Source organism: Vidua macroura, chromosome 1, assembly GCF_024509145.1.
Source record: "Vidua macroura isolate BioBank_ID:100142 chromosome 1, ASM2450914v1, whole genome shotgun sequence".
NCBI lineage: Eukaryota > Metazoa > Chordata > Aves > Passeriformes > Viduidae > Vidua > Vidua macroura.
This window is the reverse complement of record NC_071571.1, coordinates 28,302,364-28,323,051: the sequence shown is the minus strand read 5'-3', so window position 1 is coordinate 28,323,051 and position 20,688 is coordinate 28,302,364. Positions and strand designations below refer to the sequence as shown.

The following is a 20,688-nucleotide window of genomic DNA, read 5'->3' as shown; positions in this document are numbered from 1 at the left end:
CTAAACTCTTTATGACTTGAAAAATTCATTCACACCAGCTGTAGGTTACTTCATGTCATGATCCTCAGGATCAAGTTGATATCATCACTGCTCCTGATCCCCAAAATATGTCTTATGAAGTATGTGGAAGTTACAAAAATAGGCAGTTTTCCAGGACCAGATCATCAGCTGGTACTGACATCAATGGAATAATGCCAGTTTACCCCAACTACAGATTTGGCTTCCAAAGTGATGCCTGAAGCAGAATTTATTGTGAGAAAATATATTGGTGCCAGTCTTTGAAAGCCAGAGTTATTATCCATGTGAAAGTAATCTACATTGCCAAGAACCCCCCATATGCTATATTCAATACTAATGAATAGTGTTGACAAAAAGAGGTCCCACATGAAATTTGAAGTTAATGAACTAAGGTGGCATAAAAATGAGCATTTGGAGAGTAAAGGCTCTAATAGAGTTAAACCAAGACACACACTCTGTTGAGATTTTTATGTTTCTGTCTTCTTACATTGTAAAGTAAATTTCTACCCCAAGAAATGTCCTGATCTATATTTTAATGAGCCTCTCCACGTGACATACATTTTTTGTTTCATTTACTATTAGTGAATGACAAGTGAAGGATATTCATTTTAACTTGAAAATGTCAGGTATGCACTTTAAGAGATATATTTTTCCAGTTTTTAATGAGGTGGTGTTTCTTTTTGAAAGAGATACCATCTCTTATGTGGGTACTATGCAGGTGACAACTGATATTTAATAAGTGATGGTTCTTGTATTAGTCGTAGTTCACTAAAGAAAATGTCTCGGATTGCTTTTGAAAAACTCCTAACGTCACTAGCCCAAAGGCAAGATGTGACCTTTTTATTACATAATGAGAATCATTTATTATCTTACAATGTATCTTAAAGTCACAGACAAAATGCCACTTTGATAATTGCTTTCAATTAGCTTTGAGCATAGCATACATTCATAAAATGTCTTCTCTAATTTAGACTTGAATTAGAGAAAATTGCAGACATAATCTACTTTAAGGTTGTCTCATTTAAGGTGATTCGTAGTTCTGTACCAAAGAAATCAAAACGGGTGGCTTTAGAGCAGTATTACAAAGTGTTTTAAATGGTCTTTTCAATATTTGAGCCTATTCTATTAACAATTAATTAACAAATTAGAATGCTAGTTCATATTTTGGACCTTTTCTTGTGTACTAACTTTGCACTTTTGTTCCCCATGGCTGTTTTGAAATTAAGCACTGTCCTGTGGTAAAACAGTACAGCTTGATTAGATATATAAATAAAGCATGTAAAGACATAGGTTATATCTTAATAATAGGCAACAGCTTGGTCTGTCAGCATGTATGTTCTTTCCAAATTTAAATTCTTCCTCAACAGCAAGCAATAAATCCCACACTCAAAAAGTATGATTATATATTGGCATGTATTTTATTGCATGTATTTATTAATTTTTTTGCATATAATTCAAATTATTTGTGGGAAAACTATTACACATAGATTGGTCTACTGCATATGGAACATCATTCATTTAAAAAAACAGGTATTTTCCTTTTAGCTTAGATGAAATGATGCAGGTCTGGAAGTTATATATAAAGATAAATCAGGCATCTCAAATAGTTGGAACTGAACTAGCTCAAGGGGTAACTCTGTTTTTCTTCTTTCTTCCCCAGATAAAAATTACTCACAAGAACCAAGCCCCCATGTTGATGGGACCACCTCCAAAAACTGGTCTTTTCTCTTCTATCATCAAAAGAACAAGGAACCACAGCAAGGAATAAGCCTATGTAGTTTAGTTAAAAAAAAAAATTAGCTTTGTTGGGCTTTGGAATATTTATGCCGGAAATCTTTCAAGAATTTTAGAATATCTTCTATTTGCAAAATCTTGGATTTTGGTTTAACTGTTCTGTAGCTGAGCTGATGTAAAACTATGCTACTAGAAAAAAATGTTGTCACAGTTTTGTAGGCATTTTGCATGATGAAAGCAGATGTTTACATACAGTGATACAGCATATTTTTTGTTGCATGCGTTACCATTTACTAATCTGTGGACTAATTCTGCCATGGAATATGGGAAGAGAATGTCATGGATAATTTGATTTTTTCTCTTTTCTGTTTAAGCTTTTTCTGCTACATTAAACATATGCCATAAGTTCAATAGTATCTCTTCAATCAAACATCTTTACATGAATAGTCAATCTGACCTGTTTCAGAGTAGAAACATTGCAGGTCTCATTAACCTGTATTTTTAGTTTATAATTTCTTTCTACCCTGAGAATATGTTTATTAGACTAAGTATTAAAATCTTGTAAGTTAGTCTGATAACTCCTATGTACATGAGTAACTGTACCTGCTGAAAACATCTAACAATATGCACAGTATTCAAATGATCATGATTGTTCTTGTGTAAGTTTTTGTTAAGATTACAAGTTGATGAAAGCTTGAGCAAAAACTTTGGGACTAAGAAGATCATGCTGAGTGAAGATAATAAGACTTGCAAAACAAGCCATCAGTGTTTGTTGAAACCCTAGAATTATTTTCACGAGCACTACATCTCTGTAACATGGCAAACTTTAAATCATTCTCCACATTGACCAATAGCATAGTGCATATGCACACAAATAACCAAAGCTCATGCCTAATTAAAGTGCATTTCCCACCAAAGATTTAGTGAAGGATGCTTCAGAGAAATGGGGTAATGCATAATTAATCAAACTCACTGGAGTAGACTCACTTCTGAAAATTTACAGTTCTTTTGATTGCATTGTCAATGTCCAGACAAATGTTTGGGTAGGGAAAAACATTAAATTAATTTCAATTAAATATTCACCTTTTATTTGTTTCAAAAATTGATTGACATAGTAACATATGCTAAATATTGAGACATATAGATGAACTCTAAATATTAGAAAATTAAACATATTTTTTGTATCATAACAATTTATAAATTTATTCTATCCATAATTACTCATCCCCTAAGTTAATCTCTCAAGGAAATTATGACCTGTTTTCTATTACCCTTTTCTAGTCTGCTATCTGAAATCCAGACATTTCTTGTCATAAATTTTGGTGAGGCAGTTGCTCAGGTTTTAACTTTCTTAGCTCTCTGAGAGACTTCCTAATAGCTTAGAAATCATAATACAGGGATTTGTCTGAGGTTTGCACAGCACTGTCTAATGTTGAAGGGAAGTCGAAGAATGGCAAACTGTTTCAGTCTTGCATATAAAGAATCTCAAACAAAACTTTTTGTGCAGTCTTAACATTGTTCTTTGTTCAGAGTGAGCTGCTTCTCAGCTCTGCATGTCTTAAGTTCTCAGAGATTTCATAAAAAAAACAAGGAAAAAATAAAATTTTGCTTGAAATGCATGATTTCCCATTTTTATCCAGACTTTAAAATGTTAATTATTTATTAAATCTATTTTTCTATTGATTCATTCATCCATTTTAAAAATAATACTTCATCATGTTGTAGTGCACGGTACTGTGCATGTATTTAAATAAAGTTACTATCATTTGTTCCTCAGTATAAGAATTCAACAGAGTCCTAATTTATATAATAGACATTAAAATAAAAGTCAGTATATAGTTGGTAAGGATTATGTCTTTGAAATATACAGTCTATGTTCAGTAAACATTAGGAGGTAAATGCCAATTAATGTTTTGTTCAGCATTAGGTAGAAAAATATGAAGGTGATTATTCGCTAAAATTAAGATCTTGTAATTCACCATTCTTGGGTCCAGTGGTGTTGACATTTACAGTTACCATAGGAGTAAACTAGTATTTTTCTTGTGCATTGCAAACACATACACACACACAGAAGCATTTGATGCACTAAACTACAAACATGCATAAGTATAGAGCAAAGGTTATTTGCAAAAAAAAGGAATTTGCTGGTATAATGTTACGTAAAGTGTATATTGGTTTTATGAAATTATGGTTACAGGTGATAAATATTTTCACATAACTTGACATAGGATTTTCTACCAATGCTATCAACTTTTTGTGGCAAAAATGTGTTTAACAACAATATATAATGTATTCTCTATGATTATCTCATGAACATTGTAACTCTGAAAACAAATAAAATTATACATAAGCTATTACTAAATAATGTATGCAATTTTAAATGTGTCAGTCTGTGATAGCGTTGGTCACAACACTTTTTATATAAAGAGGGACAAAGTAATCCATGCCATCAGAATTACATACAACTCTGAATAGACATAAAAAAAGTAAATCAGATCTACTGGTCAGTGTGTATAAATTCTCACTGTAACAAAATAGAACAGAGCAGCCATTATACTGAATTAACAGTTTTCATAGCAGAGACTGTCTTTCTATTAATTTTGGTTGTTTGGGGCTTTTTTATCATGGCCTCTAATAATTTAAAACCATTCTCAGGTTGAAAGTATTGGTGGTGAAGAGAAAAACTTGGAGTACATGAAACATAGTATGAAAAGAAAATGGTTGATTTAATGAAAGAGAACGTAAAAAGTGAAGATTCTTTTCTTCACTTCAGTATGCACAGAACTAATATGAAATTATTCAATGGTGTAAGAAGTGAAACAAAGAATATGTGCATATATCTACATACAGCTGAAACAGACACATTGTTCTTAGGTTGACTGAAGAAGGTATCCGTAAACCTTCTACTCTTTCCAATGAAGCATTCCTTAAGGCTTCATTAATGACTTTTGCAATGTAAATGACAATTAAAATATATAGGTATTAAATGTAATACTAGATTTGCAAATCTTTGATAAGTGTGTGTCAACTGGGCAATGTGCTGACAAAAGAACATGTCATCTCAGGAAAAAAATTTAACTTCTGATATTGGTCAGTCTCTCTCATTTCACATGTGTTCCTATTAAAAAGAAGTAGAAGAAGAATTTCTTGCAGAGACAAATAGAGAATTACTCTTTCCAGGACTTGTAAGGTATTTGTATGCAAATCATCACAATTGTTTAAAGCTAGGGGTGATACCTCATGATTTAGGCTTGTTGGTATGCATATATGTGTGTTCATGCCAGACCAGCAAACCTGCTGGTATGCTCAGGACTCTGATAAGACAGGAAATACTTAGTTTCTGAAACAGGAGTAGACTTTCTATTGCATTTGCTCACTCCTATCTTATCTTAATCTTTTCTATGATTGCATATACATCACAACAATGACTAGCTAATATCCAAAATTATTTAAGGCAAATAAAGTTACAGATTTCAGCATTTTTCAGAATATCAGTGTAAGAAAGAATATAGTCAGCTATGGTATGAAAGGCAGAAAAATACCTTTTTTATTTTTATAAATATTTAGGTTACTATTTATTTGCCAAGATAACAGCATTTTAGTGATTATTAGTGATTTAGTGTACTAGTTGTATTCTACAAGTTACTGCCTTTAACCCCAACTGGCTTCTGGGGCTTGTAACTTAGAGGTAGGCTATAGCAAGACCAAGATTTTCTGGGAAGCAGACACTTCTGAGTGGCGTTGTCCCTCACCTCTCTGTGGGAGTGACCAGGGAGAATGGCTACAAAATGGGAAAAAAAAAAAAAAAAAAAGGCAGGAAGAATTATCTCTAGACAAGGAAGCAGGAGAAGATCAGAGAACTCTGCTATGGAGCAAGAAAACATGCTCAAAGTGAAGCATGATGCAGTGCCATCCACAGAACTGGTTGTGTGGGACCTGGGAGACCAGATGAAGACACTCAGGGTTAATGAGCAGCAATGAGCTAGATTAAATGGGTTAATTACATTTATCTAGAGAGCCCTTCCATTTAAGGCTGAAGGAGGTAAACAGTCTTTCCTTGCTTTGGAGGCAGAAAGACCCAGAGAAATTTGGGCTGAGGTAGACAATACTATCGGTCCCTCCATGGGAAGTGGGAAGGACTTGCAAGCAAAGGGAAGCTGAAGGATTGTCAGAAGAAGGTAAAGGACTTTCCAGAACTTTATCTCTTTCTTTCATACCCTGAAAAAAAAATGAAGAAAATTTGCCTTTGCAAAACAGCAGTTTGCCACGCTATTAAGTAGTTAGCTTGAAAATAAATAAATAAATTTGGGAAGCTGAGGTGGGCCAGAGGAGCACAGCTCAATGTTTTATGCAAGAGTGGTGGAGAACGTGTCAGCCTGTTGTCAGCTAATTGCTGCTTGTCTCCAGCTCCATCAGGTCTGAAAGCATTCTGTTTTCTCTCTGTCCATAAGGAAGGAAACTGCTTGTGGTCCTGCTGAGGTGAGTAAAAGCCTTACTGTAGGCCTGGCTGGAAAATGAATAAAACATGGGCGAGACCTGGAAGCTGTTAATGAGAAATAAAGTAATAGCTTAAAATCTGTGGTATGTGAGGCTCTGAGCGTTGTTCTGCAGCAACGACTGAGGTGGAAATTGTCCTTATGTCTACCAGGGTTTGCTGGTGTCTGCCCAACCTGGGTTTGTGCTGTGGGGAGCCTGATGGCTCTTACTCTTGTTTTTGTTCAGACTATGGATTTTCAGTTGGTTTTGAAATAAGGGGTTTCACCTTTTCTGATTTGCGTGTACGTGAATGGAGCTTTTCTATTACCAGGTTCTCTTAATTTTACAAATACCTCTGAAGAAGAGAAACTTCTCTATGACCATTGACTTCCATTATGTGAAACTGCCTAACAGCTTGGAACTCTTAATAGGAAACAATACTTCTAGGCATCTAGAATCTGGGTATGGTGATATTCAGAAGCTGCTTTCTTTCCTTTATGATTCATGATTCAAAGAGGTTCATTGAGAAGCACCTCAGGGCTCTCTTTAAATGTGACTCATACAAAGAGTAAGTGATAATCATCAGGCTTTGTTATTTATAGTAAGGGGGTTGATGGTAAAGAAGCAGATTCATGTGAGGTACCCAATCTAATAAACGTGGAAAATAGTCTGCTGGGTCTGAGTGAGAAGGAAAGATTTTGAAGTTTTCAGGTCAATTTTTATACTAGTGTTGATATGAAAATACTTAGCTGCTGATGGACCTCTTTTAAGTAAATTTTGGTTGGTTTTTTTTTTACCTAGGGTAAAATTTGAATGCTGTGAAGGAACACAGAAATTTGCATTAGTAAGCTGCTTTTTTGGACAGGGAAGTGAGCACTTCTCACTCTTTTGGTGAAAACCATCTTTATGAGCCAAGTTGTGCTGGCTAATAAGTAATTGTCAGTCTTCAGGGCTGTCATTCTATTTACATTAAGTATACAAAAAAAAGCTCAGGCAACCAAACCACATGATAACAACTATTCTGTAAATTATTTGTACCTGCAGAGGAAGATTGATGATAGCTCTGTCCCTTGGTGAGGTGGACATTGCAACATAAACATTGTCACTATAACTTCTGCCCAGCCATGAGATTAGCTTTTGCAAAGGATGTGGTGTAGCGTTTGTTAGTGTGATGGTTTCTTTTTTGTTGGGTTTTTGAGTAAATATGAAAGCATTCTAAACCTCTCCTTTTATCCCAGAATGATAAGAACTCTAACTTTGATTCAGACAGATATAAAATGTGTTTATCATACACACATGTAAGCAAGCAAATGCAGGACGATCTATTCCATCTAAATTGAACTTCCATATGTTTCAATTCAGCTCTATTGTTCAAGGAAAAAAGAAAGAACTTGTTCATTACTGGGTAGCTTGAGAGAATTTCAGGGGGGAAATGGGTGTGTTGGGTTTTCTTATCAGTAGTATGAACTTGTTACAACAATATATATATATAGATTAAGGAACTTTTACCTCATTGATATCAATCACTGTTTTCTTTGATTATAATCTGAATACTGATGGGGTTTTCTTGTTGTTTCTTTTGTTATGTTGATTGGGGTTTTTTTTCTGGAAAACTAGCTAAATGTTTCTTTTAATGTTTCAATACAAATAGATTACAAGGAGCTTTGAAAGATTTGGTTTAGCTGCCTGATTTACAAAGTCTAAACTTGGACTGAGATGCAAATTCAGGCCTTCATACTTTGTCAATAGTGCTGGTCAAAAATTCCTTAACCTCTGTTTCATCAAAATTCATTAAATTGTGTGGAGGAACCTACCTTCCTTAATCAATCTGCTTTTTCACTGGATTCCCGTTTCAGAGCAAAATAAGACTTAATTTTTAAATGTCAAAATATTTTGTCCTTGACTGTTAAAAGGAAATGTAATGTTTTGCTTGATTCATTATTTCTGGTTCATTAATGTAGTGATTAGCATTGTAGTATAACTGACTTTTCACTTTATGTGAATAAAATTATGCTATTTTTAATTCACTACAAAGATAGTTCTTATTTCCTTTAAGAAAAATTTTTAGTTCTTGTATTTGTTCAAAATCCTGCAATGAAACTTTCAACCTTTGTGCCTCTACAGTTGACAGCAGAGTAAAAGGCTGCTCATTAAATTCTAGTGTTTATTTAAAATATCTGCATATTTGGTATTCTAATAGGTACGTGTTTCCTAAGTGTTACATTCAAGGAGTTGCTTTTTCATTGTTTCTCTTTTTTTCAGATTAATTTGTCAGAACAAATCTACCTGGTCACTGAACAAAGGGAAATTACATTATTAAGTTATCCTAATTATTATAAAATTAATTAAACAGAAGAATATTTTAGAGTAGGCATTGTAAAACAAGGTATTGACAAGGCAGATAGAATGCTTGTTTCTGTTCTAAGGTACAGAAGACACTGTAACTTAATTGAAAATAACCAATCACATCGATAAGACACATGTATGTCACTGTAATTCTCAAAATCCTGCGGTCTTTAACATCTCTCAATCTTTCAGGTGAATTATCAGCTACTACTGTGTGCTGGATAATCTGAACTCTTTTTACATCAGAGTTACCCAAAACATGTACACTGTGACATTTTGATATCTTCTTTTTGGTCACTGTACCTTTATCACTAAGTACTGCCTACATGATGTCTAGCCCAATTGATACTATGTTAAAATTCTTACTGTGACAATCATCAGTCTTATTTTTATGTTCTTGGAACACCAGTTTAGTGTGTTCCAAGATCATAAAAATAGTGCTAGCGGACTTGCATGAGGTTAATGGGGCTTTAAGAAAATGTTACATTTCTTTGGCACAAGATAAGGTTCCCTTCACTTCACTCCTGTCACTTTTTAAGATATAACAACTTTCTCTGTCAAAGAGTTGAGATATTAGTCTCTGTGAAATGATTTATAGTTTTTCCTTGGTCTGTCTGCTGAATCTTAGGCAAAAAAATAATTTTATGGCAGATGCCAATCGTTTCCTTTTGATGTGCATGTAGAAATATGTGTTACCATGAGAGCTAGTGAAAGCATTCAGATATAACCAGAAAAGCTGTACTGACAACAGAGAGCAGTGCTCAGTTCCTGGAGTCAGACTCACACAGGCAGAATTTGAAACGTTTCAGAAAAGGGTTAACCTCCCTTTATTTGTTTCTAGGGTGACTTCTGTCTAAAAATGCAAGAGTACAAGTAGGTATTAAATACGCCTGTAACTTGCCACTGCTAACGCTCATGTCTGCGCAATATTTCTGCTGTTTTCTTATCTCATTTATAGCACAAATGGTAATTTTTAACTATTTCTACTATGTGCTTCCTCCACAGAGCACAGTGCAATAGCAGAGCATAAAAGCAGATTTTAATAAGTGCAATAAAAAACTGTTTTAAGGAGCCCAAGATACCTTCTGGTCCAACATCACAGGACAGTAAAGGGATTGGCAGGAAGAAAAAAATTCCCATAATGCCAATTCCACCTATGCTCAGTAGAAGTTGCAACTCAGAGGACTTCTAGCCAAATGACATCATTTATTGTTTCATTCTAACTTGTTCACAATTGTATTTGGAGAGTTCCTACGGTATGATCCTTATCAGAATATGCAGCCACAATTGTGTAAGGGGGATTGAGAATATTTTGGCAGATCTGGTTCCCCTTACACGTGTGCCATGCTATTGCTGGTACACCAATGGGGATCCCTTGAGAGCATTTAAAGTTCTAATGTAGAATGAGATATTAAGTCATAGTTTTGGAGATAATGATTGAAATATAGCTTTGGCTGAGACAATTTAAACTGAAGTTAAGGGTGCAGATGTGAAGTCCCAACTCCAATGAAATCCTTGGTTTGCCATTGCAAACACAGAGCCTGAGTTTTATCCCTGCTGTCTTGTGGTAGGGCTAGGAACATCTTTCCTGCCCCAGTTTAAATGTTTGCAAAGTTCAAGTAAGAGATTGAAAAGTAATGTGCATTCACACATCTGTAAAATACTGAATGGTTGCAGCTGTGAAGTTTCCCCACACTATTAGCCTATTAGATTTTCCCCACACTAATAGAAATTAGGTCACCAGGTCTCTTCCTTTCAACAGATTGCTCATGTTTTCCTTTCTCACTTTTCTGTGTCTTTAGCAATCCTGTATTTCTGTCTCCAAAAGCATTAGCTTCAACATGCTGTATTAGGATATGTTTTTATCTACACAGTTCTGTAGGTTGGTGGTTAGGCACTAGGCTGAGAAATGGAAATTTTTTATTTCCCAGGTTAAGGACGAATCAGCCTCTGGTTTTCTAGCAAACACTGTAAGTGCTATAAGCAGTGTTATAAGAGTCCTGCTCAGTTAAGGACCTGTCTTAAACTCTACCCTCTGAATCTCAAAGGCATGAGAATTTTCAAGCTCCAACTAGGTGGAGTTCACACATCACTGTTTTATTTTGCATCTGCCAATTCACATGTAAATTTTATGGATTCTATGTGTAACTGTGCCTCTTCTCACTATTCAGAGCCTTAAAAATCTACCCTTAATGTTTGAATCACCCTGCTGGGGTAATGAAATACCAAACTTGAGTATTAATGAATAAATAGTTGCTTTGAACTCCAGCTTTTAGGACTTCAACAGAATATTGACTTGGTAACAAATTCTGTGCTGTGCCTTAAGAGGCCCTGACACAATGCTGCAAAAACCAGGTCTATGTGCAGCAAAACACAACCCACTCCTAATTATTTCTGCCTAAAGTAGCTGCTGCTGTTGGATTTCTTCTCTTTCATGCTTAAAACAGCAGTGACGCAGTAGTGAGTCAGGCCTTTGCCAGTGCTTAAATAGCCAGGGTAGGTGCTATATAAGAATATTTAATTTTTTTTCTAAAAGCTGGTATGTGTGTAAACTTTGATTAGGATGTTATAGGTCTAAGGTGTGCAAATGGTGTACAAAGAGTACATCTTCAACCTCCTACATTTACATACTGCTTTTTGTTTGCAATATCAGCTGTCTGTGTACTCTGACTTCTGTTTTGTAATTTTTTGGCACCCAGTGCACACCTTCAAGGTTGCTCTTATGTATAAAGCCAATCTCATAGCTCATTTTTTTAGTGTTATTAAAACGTTAATCAACAGTCAGTATAAAGCAGCATATTAAGACATCAAATAAAAACATTTTGTGGCACTTTTTATTCATAACTAAAAAAAATTAGTTTTCTAAAAACTGCTAGTCTTATTCCTTAAAAAAACGTTGCATGTAGAAATATAAAAATATTTTTAGTTAACTCATTGCTCCAATCTAGTGGTAAAGAAAGGCTGAGAATACTTATTTGAAGCAGTAATTTAATTGTCATGTCACAATACTGAACATAGAAAAGTTACAAAGATTCTTGTCCTTATTTATTAGATTTCCATTTTTTTCTCAGTTTCATTCAGATATTGCCATGCAGGCCATTCAGCTGGACTGCTACTTAGCAGTTCTTTGCCTTCTGGCTCATCACTGTTCTATCTTAATCTTCAGTCATAAAATAATAACTGAGTGTCTTTATTCTCCTCAATCTTTGAAGTTTTTGTTTGTTTTCCCATCACTTTGTTTTCCATCTGCTAGTTTGCTTCCTTTGCTTTGTTCATACACTTCTAATTAGAAGTACTTGCTATTTTGATCTGAGTCACAGCCCTTGTAAATTTTCTTTGCTATTCAGATCAATTCAGAATTCACCTCTAAAGGATTCCTGGTCTGTCAGTTCACAATCTTATCTTCTCTCAGGAACCATTCTCAGAATGTTTTCTTCCCTGACACCCTGCCCCCACTTCCCTTCCTTTCTGGTTACATTAGGCACAGGTTATTTATTTGTCTTTACTTATGAGTCCTTTAGTGCCTTATGTCTACCTTGACAAAAAGTATTTTTATGTCTATGCCTAAAAACATTTAATGCTGAGATGTCTCATTTCATAAAATCTCTTTGATAGAAAGGCAAATGCGTATTCATATAATCTACATCTGGTCAAGCCACAGCAATATTCTTTAGCCAGTAGTTTTAGATTTTAAAGCAAATATTTTGGCAATTTTAGCATATTTAATACACAATCAAAATTCCTTTGGAAATGCCTACAAACCTACTCCATTACCTTCCTTCAAATCCTTTCTTCAGCTATGAACAAGAAGACCACATTGTTACCATTACCACAGAAATCAGAAATGTTGTCTTTCATATTCTTACATATCTGCACTTAACAGCTCTTAAATTACAAGCTTGCTTTTTGGGATGGGGGAAGGGAGCTCTGTGTTCTGTAGTGTTAGAGCATCTCGCACAATAGGAGTTCTGCTCCACCACTACATCATTTAAATGTTAGGCCAACAGAGATATATCTATGTAATTTTATGTTGGCAGATGGATTTATAGCCCACTGATGATTACATTGCATGTCCCATCTGTACATGATCTGCAGGAAACATGAACCCAGCTAGAAGACTTACTCTGTCGCAGTTTTAGCTTGCTGTTCTGAAACTTTTGTCATTCGTTCTCTCTTCTGTTGGTTAAAACCAACAATCACCATATAACTGGAGAGATTTCACTTCTTCCCACTGTGTTCTCCTCACAAACAGAAGAAACTATAAAATCTTTGTCTCATAAGTGCCCTGTTGTTGTGCTTTAAAATCCCAAATGCCCCCCTGTCTAAAAAAAGAAAAAAAAAAAAGCATGATGGACACATGTAATCTCAGATCCAGCAACATTAGAGACTTTTTAGGAAGATGCTGAATAGACCAAGTTTGCATCCTTCCTTTCTCTCCTGCATATTCCAGGGAAGCTGGCCTTGTGAAATTTCTTAACATTTGATTTGCCAGTGACCTGATCCAGGATCAGAAAGAAAGATACAAAAAAACTTAGTCTGGATTTTGACTTGAATTTTCAGGTAGAATACCCTAACTGTGATATGGGCATGCAAGGTTAGAGCTTGAAGGCCAGGTCTGACTGCCTGAGGTCACAAAGAGATACTCCTGGCCTAAAGTGCCTCCCTAGGCAGGTGGCACTGTAGTGAGAGAATGGATCACATATTCCTCTCTCAATATGCTTTATTTATTTTATGTGCTATCTTCTGTGACTTGTTTAATTTCAATTCCTCCAGTGAGAAGCTGCATTGCTGAAGCTCATTCCATAACTTCAGTGGTGGAAGTTGCAAGAATAAAGAAGTATATGCATTAAAAATGAAGAGAAATAACAAAATGCAGAGTTTGTCGTAACTTCCAGTAAGCTATTTCAGTTTTGTTACCCCTACCTGTTATTTCCCCTTGGTGCTCACCCAGGCAAGATGTTTTCAGATATAAAAAAGAGAAAGTAAGATTACTCAGAGTCAGGGGAAATTAATGTGATATTTGCAACAGAGGTGAAGTTCAGTGGATTGTATAGAAAGTAGCTTTAATTAAAACCTCTGTTTCAGAAGTAAAATAAGTAGGTTGAAGTCCAGGTGAAAGAAAGGAGGGGGGAATAAAAGTTGCATTGTCTTTCATTTTTCTGTTTTAGAGGCTGCCTACAAGCTGAGGGCACTCCCTGTGCCAGGCTTTGTCACAGGCTCTGCAGGCAGGTGAGGGGGCCACACTGGCTACAGCCTCCGGGATTGGCTGCCTTTTCAATAGCCTGGGTTCCTGCAGCACTGCCCCCCCCCGCCCCAGTCTCCTTTATGAAGCAAGCACTCTCTTAAATCTACATAATACTGGTGACCCCATCCCCTCTCTAATGTGGCCCACTGGCCTGACACTTTTTAATAAAACTTAGGAAAAGTAGTTGAGAGGTTACTCCTGATATTTGGTGCATTCTTGGACTAATCTTTTCAGTGTGTTTTCATCACTGTCTGTAGCTGCATACCTTGCTTCTGTTTTGCTGTACAGCTAATTCTTCTCCTAGATCTTAAGACCTTCTTAACATAGGAACTAAAATTTCAAAAGGACTTACTGTATAGTATCTCTTTACAATATATTTTTTGTCAGGGAAATGGATAGGTTTCTCATTCCACCCACTTGCTGACCAGGTAGTATGCACAGAGGAGGCTAAGTACTAAAAAGATTAAATATTTTACTTCTCCCAAGATTCCTAAGATAGATTTCTTTTATTTGCTGTAGTCTGTTCCCTGAATGAAAGTATAGAGGAAATATCTCTATTGTTGCCTTGTGCATTTCCTTTGCAGAAATGCCAACATTTGGACTGGAATCTCATTCATTGTAATCCAACTTCACAATAACAATCTAAATTGTTCTAGATTTTACATGAGATTAGAACCCAGCCTGGAAGGTTGGTTAACATAAGATCAGGATAAGGAATTGTTCTGAAAAGTATTTAAGGCTGCCTCATCTGATTTGACTCTACAGCCATCAATGTGTTTTACAGATGTGAGAAGAAATTCCAGATTCTGCTAGCTGTCAGTACAAGGGTGTTCTTACTGCCTTGAGTCGTCCTTCCTTTCAGCAGCAGTATGAATTGCAAAGTCTGGCTCCCATCCCCAAGAGAACCTACCTGTTTTGGAAGAGGTCTTTAATTCAGCAAACCTGTCTTTAAGAGGCAAAACTCTCAACACCATAGAGAATTATTTATCAGTTATGTCAGAAGTGCTTTAGTAAAGTAAGGAGAGCAAAGTGCTGTTAAATGTGTGACTTCCATTTTTAAAATAAATAACTAACTCTTACAGAAAGGTTTTTATTCTGTACGTTAGACAAGAAAAATCCAAATGAAACTTTTAATTTTTTTTTTATTTGCATTAGAAAAATACAATTGTTTGATTTTTACTCTAGAAAATGAACTTTTGAGAGAGCTTCCAAATTCTCATTGCGAACTTTCTTAGCTCTTACTCAGTTCATGTTGGGTGATGTTGTGGTCTCACCACTACTATATTTGAAGTTTTCAATTTATTCCAAAGGGGGACTTCTTTTAAATGTACACAGGGTGCAAGCTTATTTAAGGTTTGCTTGAGGAAGAGATTCAAGAGCTTGACTGAAGGTTTTGAAAACTGACTTATAGTTTACAGAAAGGGCATTATCAAGACAACTCTTTTCAATGAACAGAACAATAACTATAGCCTGCAAAACCCGCAAGTCAAGACTGGTTTTGTCAATTAAACACCTACTTCACCACAGGCAGCTATGACTTGGGACCTAACCTGAGATGTGTGACTTTGCTTGTTCTTTTACTCCCTGAGAGCATTTGTTCACTTACTGCCATGCAGATAATGCATTGCATTTCACAGCACAGCAAGTTTAATCAGGACATGTCATCATTAATTTGTACCGATATGCACTGATGGACAGGGTTTTCCAGGAGCATGACTAGCTGTTTATCAAACCATCATCAGTTCTGGAGAAGAAATGGTGCAATCCCCCTGTTGTTTTACAGCATCTGCTTTATCATCTGTCACAGGAGTACCTTTTTTTCCACTCCTTCTCTGGGTTTCCCTTTGTAGCTGTCACTTGTAGACAGCTTCATTTATTTCTCCTGCTTTCTAATTCCTTTAGGAGAGGCGTCTAAAAGATGTGCTTGATTTACTGAAACATGTTGTGTAACTGAAATGGTTAATGATGGCAAGGCAAGACTAAATACCACAATCTGCATTTGATTTCTGAGGCTTTCCTGTTATTTACAAAGTGTCTCTTTGAGTACCATAAATAATTTACAGTTCAAAGTGAATAATTCTAAGTGCTAAAAAGCCAAATTCACATTTATTTCATTTGCTAATATTTTCACAATATAACACAAAGCATAAAGCCCCCTCTCACTGCTCTATAGTTTAACAAAAGAGCTGTTAGATTAGCACAGAAACTCCAAAGGACTCTTATAGCAGTAGGTTAAGGAGAGGTATCAGTTCTTCAGTCTTGTAGTCCCTACTATTGTAAAATTCTAACTCCAAATGCAGAGAATTTTACCTGACAAAAGACACCAGGGTAAGCTTTTAAGATGCAAAACTTCTCACAAGTCCAGTTGTTTTATTGCTTTAAAGAATTTAACAGTGGGAATGACTCTGAAAGCTAGTCCTAGAGAATTACTTAATTTTATTTGGACATATTGTGATCTGTTTGTAATAGGTAGAAGTAGTTCATATGACTTAAAAAATTAAATCATAATCACAAATACTAGAATAAAAAAAATCCACAGAAATCAAAATGTTTGTCACTGATATGTAGTTGTGCACATCAGTTTTAAACAATTCTATTATTGTTACTGTCATATAGTCTAAGCCAAATTAAAGGAATTTGTAGAAGCACTGACTAGTTGAACACTTCCAGTATTTTATCCAAAACATATAAGTCTTTATTTTATAATGCCTAGTTCTTTTTGAAGCTAAACATCCCAAATGCTACTGACAAGACAAGGAAAAAAAAAAAGGAAAAGAAAAAAGCAGCCATTAATGATGGGGCAAAAAACCAAAAATTTAAACATAACAAGCAAAGCTTACTCTTTTAAAAATTGTACTTGATATCTGTATAATTATCACATTGCAAGATAACTGACCTCATTAAAAGATTTACCGAAGGAGATCAGATCCTATCCCTCCCTTTCTGGCAAAAGATAAATATAGGTTCTGTCTCACATTTGCAGGCCAAACAATTCACTCTAAGGGACATGTCCATTAAGGTGATATTAGAAATGAGCTGTATCTGAAAACTGTATTTGAAATCTTATATCATTTTGTTATTATAGTATCAAATATTGACCAAAAAATTCAAGTATCTGCAGAATTCTTGTAAAGAAAGGGAAGATGTTAAGTATCTGACTGTATTCAGTTTATTACAACAAAATAATCTTAGTACTACTAGCACTTATGAAAAACTTGGCCCATCAGACATATTTATTGTCTGTCATTATTTATGCACCAGCTTTTCCTTCTGAATGATCGATGTTTCCTTTGCCTACCAAAGCTGATATAAAGGATTGCTACACTCACAGTTAAAATTAGTCTCTAATGTTTTACATTACCTAACGACTTCACACAGTAGTGTAAAGAGTGAAGAGAAAAACAATCAATGCCCAGAAGGAATTTTAGGGAAATAGATACTAACTCATCAGATTGACATTTCGGCACTGGGGACAGGTTCATAGTTGAGGTAAATAGGAGTAGTTGTCTCGGAGTCAGTGGAGTTGATTTATTACCAGCTGAAAGACCATGCTAGAGCAACAGTGTCCCAGCCCTGTGAAAGGACATGCGCTATTCTTGGTGAATACCAATGGGGTGGGCCTTTTGAATGGGCCTGAGTGGATGTTTTGTACATCTATGTGATTTGGCAAGAGGTGCATTTTCTGAAACCTGAAACGATTTGCAAATTTGGAGGAAGAATTCAAGCAGATGAAGGGAGGGGGAAAGAAAAAAGAAAAAGAGGCCAAGATTTTTGGTAAATGAAACCATAGGGACAGAGTGTCTGTGCTACCCTTCTAACAAGTGAGATGGAGCTAAGGGCACTTCCACTGCAAGTACCAGCCTAAAAGTATGTCTGCATTAAGAGACTTGTGCCCTCACTCTCCAGTTTTTAAGAGCTCTCTTTATTGTGGTACCTGGTATACTTTGAACATACTTTGGAGCAAGCCCAGAGCATACTTTTGGGAAGGAATGAGTAGATAGACTGTTTCATGGGGAAAAACTGCCTCAGGAGAAGGACTTGGATTTCTCTCTGAATTTATGGGTTTCATTGAATTTGAAAGCTGAAGAAATGAGGGATTTTTGTGGCAGGCTAAGAAGGTGCTTTGTACCAAGCTTCCAATTTTAACTCTCGGGACCCTCCGTTTCCTCCGGAACTGTCAAGGAAGAGTGCAGAGATATGCAGGAGAGGAGCAAACTGGCTGCGATGTACTGGACATTAGGTTGCAAGCACTCAGCCTCAGTTAAAGTACTCTGGTGCAAAGGATGAGATTCTTAAGCAGTATAATTCACGTAGCTGTTGATACATAGTTTTCTAACGTGTATTTGATGCCACTGTCCTTCATGATACCTTAGTTTACCTTAGAAACCACAGTGTGTAAAGTGGGCAAGTATTGCATGTGAAACAGTTACTTCAGCTTTACTAATGACTTGTTTGGCAGCATTTCACAAGAGACTTGCTGATTATTGAATCTTGTTCCAGCTGACAGCATTTAGCAAAAGAATAATCTTTTATGAAATATAAAGATATAGCTATATATATATAAGCATATTTATGAACCAGAGACTGCTATCAATGTAGTAGTTATAAATTAAATGTAACAGCTAATTAAGAGGTGCAGTTTCAATGAATAGAACTATGGATTTGATCTTTAAATCCAAATTTTCCTCCATTTAAATTAATCATTATTGTATTGATATTGCCTTAATAACTAAGGGTGCAAAGCAAAAGAGAGAGAGGGACAGTGTAAAATGCTAGAAATCCTTGAGCTGTATATTGAAACTGAAATGTAGTTACAACTGCAGGCAGCTTTAATGATAATGTTAATTGTCTCCCTTCCCCCATCCCTCCAGCCTCCCCATCTCTGCTAACATTCAAATCCACTATTTCTTCTGGATTTCATTTGGCAGTCACATCCCACTCAATATGAAGGCGTGTAAAAGAGAAAAATCAGTCTGCTAACATACTATATTGGACCCAATTTCTTACTCATCTCATGGCACCAAGACTTCTTTTATCTGCAGGAATGCCAACTGGTAGAGCAAATGACAGATGAAGCAGTCACTTGCAACAGTTTGGCTACAGAATTAGGGATACGTTTTTTGCCATTGTGAAATGCCCTTTGGTACTGGCAAAAAAACTCCAACAAACCAACACAAGAACAACAACAACAACAAAAAAAAAAAGCTTGAAAAATTGGCGACATTCTCAAAGGCATCCAAATTAATTAGCATCCAGATCTCACATTTCTTTGTATGATTGCATGAGAGCTCCACATTTATTTTTCGTAGATACACAAATTGTTGAAAGCCACCAGTTACTGTCTTAAGGAGAGAAGTGTCCTTACTTTCTGAAAGGCTAGGGTTACTCATTAAGTTTTCTAGTTTACCAACATGTAGAATGCCATGGGAATTCTATTGCAGCATAAGGAAGACAATTTTTTTTAAATAGCACTGTATTTTGATCTTGTCCTGTCTTAAATCTTATCAATTTTATTCAAAAGGTTTTCCACTTAACATTTTTAGGATTTCTAGTCTTCTCAAAAAGAAATTTCTTATTGCTAAATTTTCATGGAAAGTTCCATTTTCATTTTCATTGTATTTTATTACTAGTTAGTAATTAGTCCTTGTGAATTCTTTTGAAATATACTTGTACAAAACCACAAATTAGAATCATAATATAATTTAGATTTATACCCCTCAAGATCATCAGGTCTTAGCGCTTAAACCAGTCTTGCAGGACTAATGCCTCTGAGGTTAGACAAAGGCCTTGTTTGGTTGAGTTTTGAATATGTGCAAGAGTAGAGATTCTAGTTTGTCTCTACTACAGTGTCCAACCACCTTCCTGGGGATGATCTCTTCCTAGTGTCTAACTGGAAATTCCCTTCCTGCAGTCTATTGCCTGTTCTCTTCTCCCCTGGTTAAACGGATCAATCTGCAGTGACCCAGATCTGCCCTTCCTGAAAAAAAGGTGTGACATCTGCCTGTCTCCATTCCTCAGAGAGTTCCCACACATGGTAGTCTATTCAGTGACTGAAGAAGTGTGTCTCAGCGAGACTTGCTGGCTCCCTCAGCTGCCTCTGAAGATCAGTCTGGTTCTATGGATCTGCATGTTAAATTTTTTTTGAGTCTTCCATGCTTCATATTAACACAATAGCTGTCCCGGTGTTGCTCCCCAGTATTAGGGGCTGACTTGAAAGAAGCCTTTACAATTTACAGCAAAGCAAACAAGACATCATGCTCCTCATCCTTTTCTTGTCTTCTGTCATTAAGTTCCCTGGCCCATTCAGCAATAGGTCTACACTTAGTGTTCTGAGATAACAATAAGTTCTTAACTGCTTCTTTTGTACCTCCTGACAGATGAGCTTTGGTTTTATAACTGAATGCCCAAGAAATATTTTTTGGTAGCTCAACATTGCTTCCAATTTCTGTACAATTCTTTTTAGCATTTGAGCTCACGCAGAAGTTTCCTATTCAGGCAAGCTGGCTTCCTGTGCTTGACCTTTTGGCACATTGGAATGGACAATTCTTTTTCTTCTTCTGTTGTTGAAGGTCAACCAGCTCACCTGGCCTCCTTCAAGTCAGTTGCTCATGTGATTCTGCCTAGAAGGTTTACTTGACTATTTGACTTCCTCATGTCTCTCAGGATTTTAAACTCTGTCTCCTTCTCAGTTCTGCCAAGGTTGTCCTTAACTATTGCATTCCCGACCAGTTCTTATTTCTGAGTAGTAGCTCTACCAAGAAGGTATTATCCTCCCTGTATCTTCATTGTTTGCACAAAAAGTTTTCCCTGATGTACTCCATAAATTTTGTGTGTTTATGTTCTGAGATTTCCCTACTCCAGCAGATATC

At 36.0% G+C, this 20,688-nt stretch overlaps 1 protein-coding gene across 2 annotated transcripts in view; it reads left to right on the top strand.

The window, feature by feature from the left end:
* Positions 1-4,106, top strand: part of DGKB (diacylglycerol kinase beta) — a 337,132-nt gene extending 333,026 nt beyond the window's left edge. For both annotated transcript variants that reach the window (XM_053989200.1, XM_053989191.1), the window contains one exon: positions 1,679-4,106. In XM_053989200.1, coding sequence (XP_053845175.1) covers positions 1,679-1,786 — 108 coding nt within the window. In that variant the 3' untranslated portion in view covers positions 1,787-4,106. The remainder of the gene's footprint in view (positions 1-1,678) is intronic.
* Positions 4,107-20,688: the final 16,582 nt, after the last annotated feature.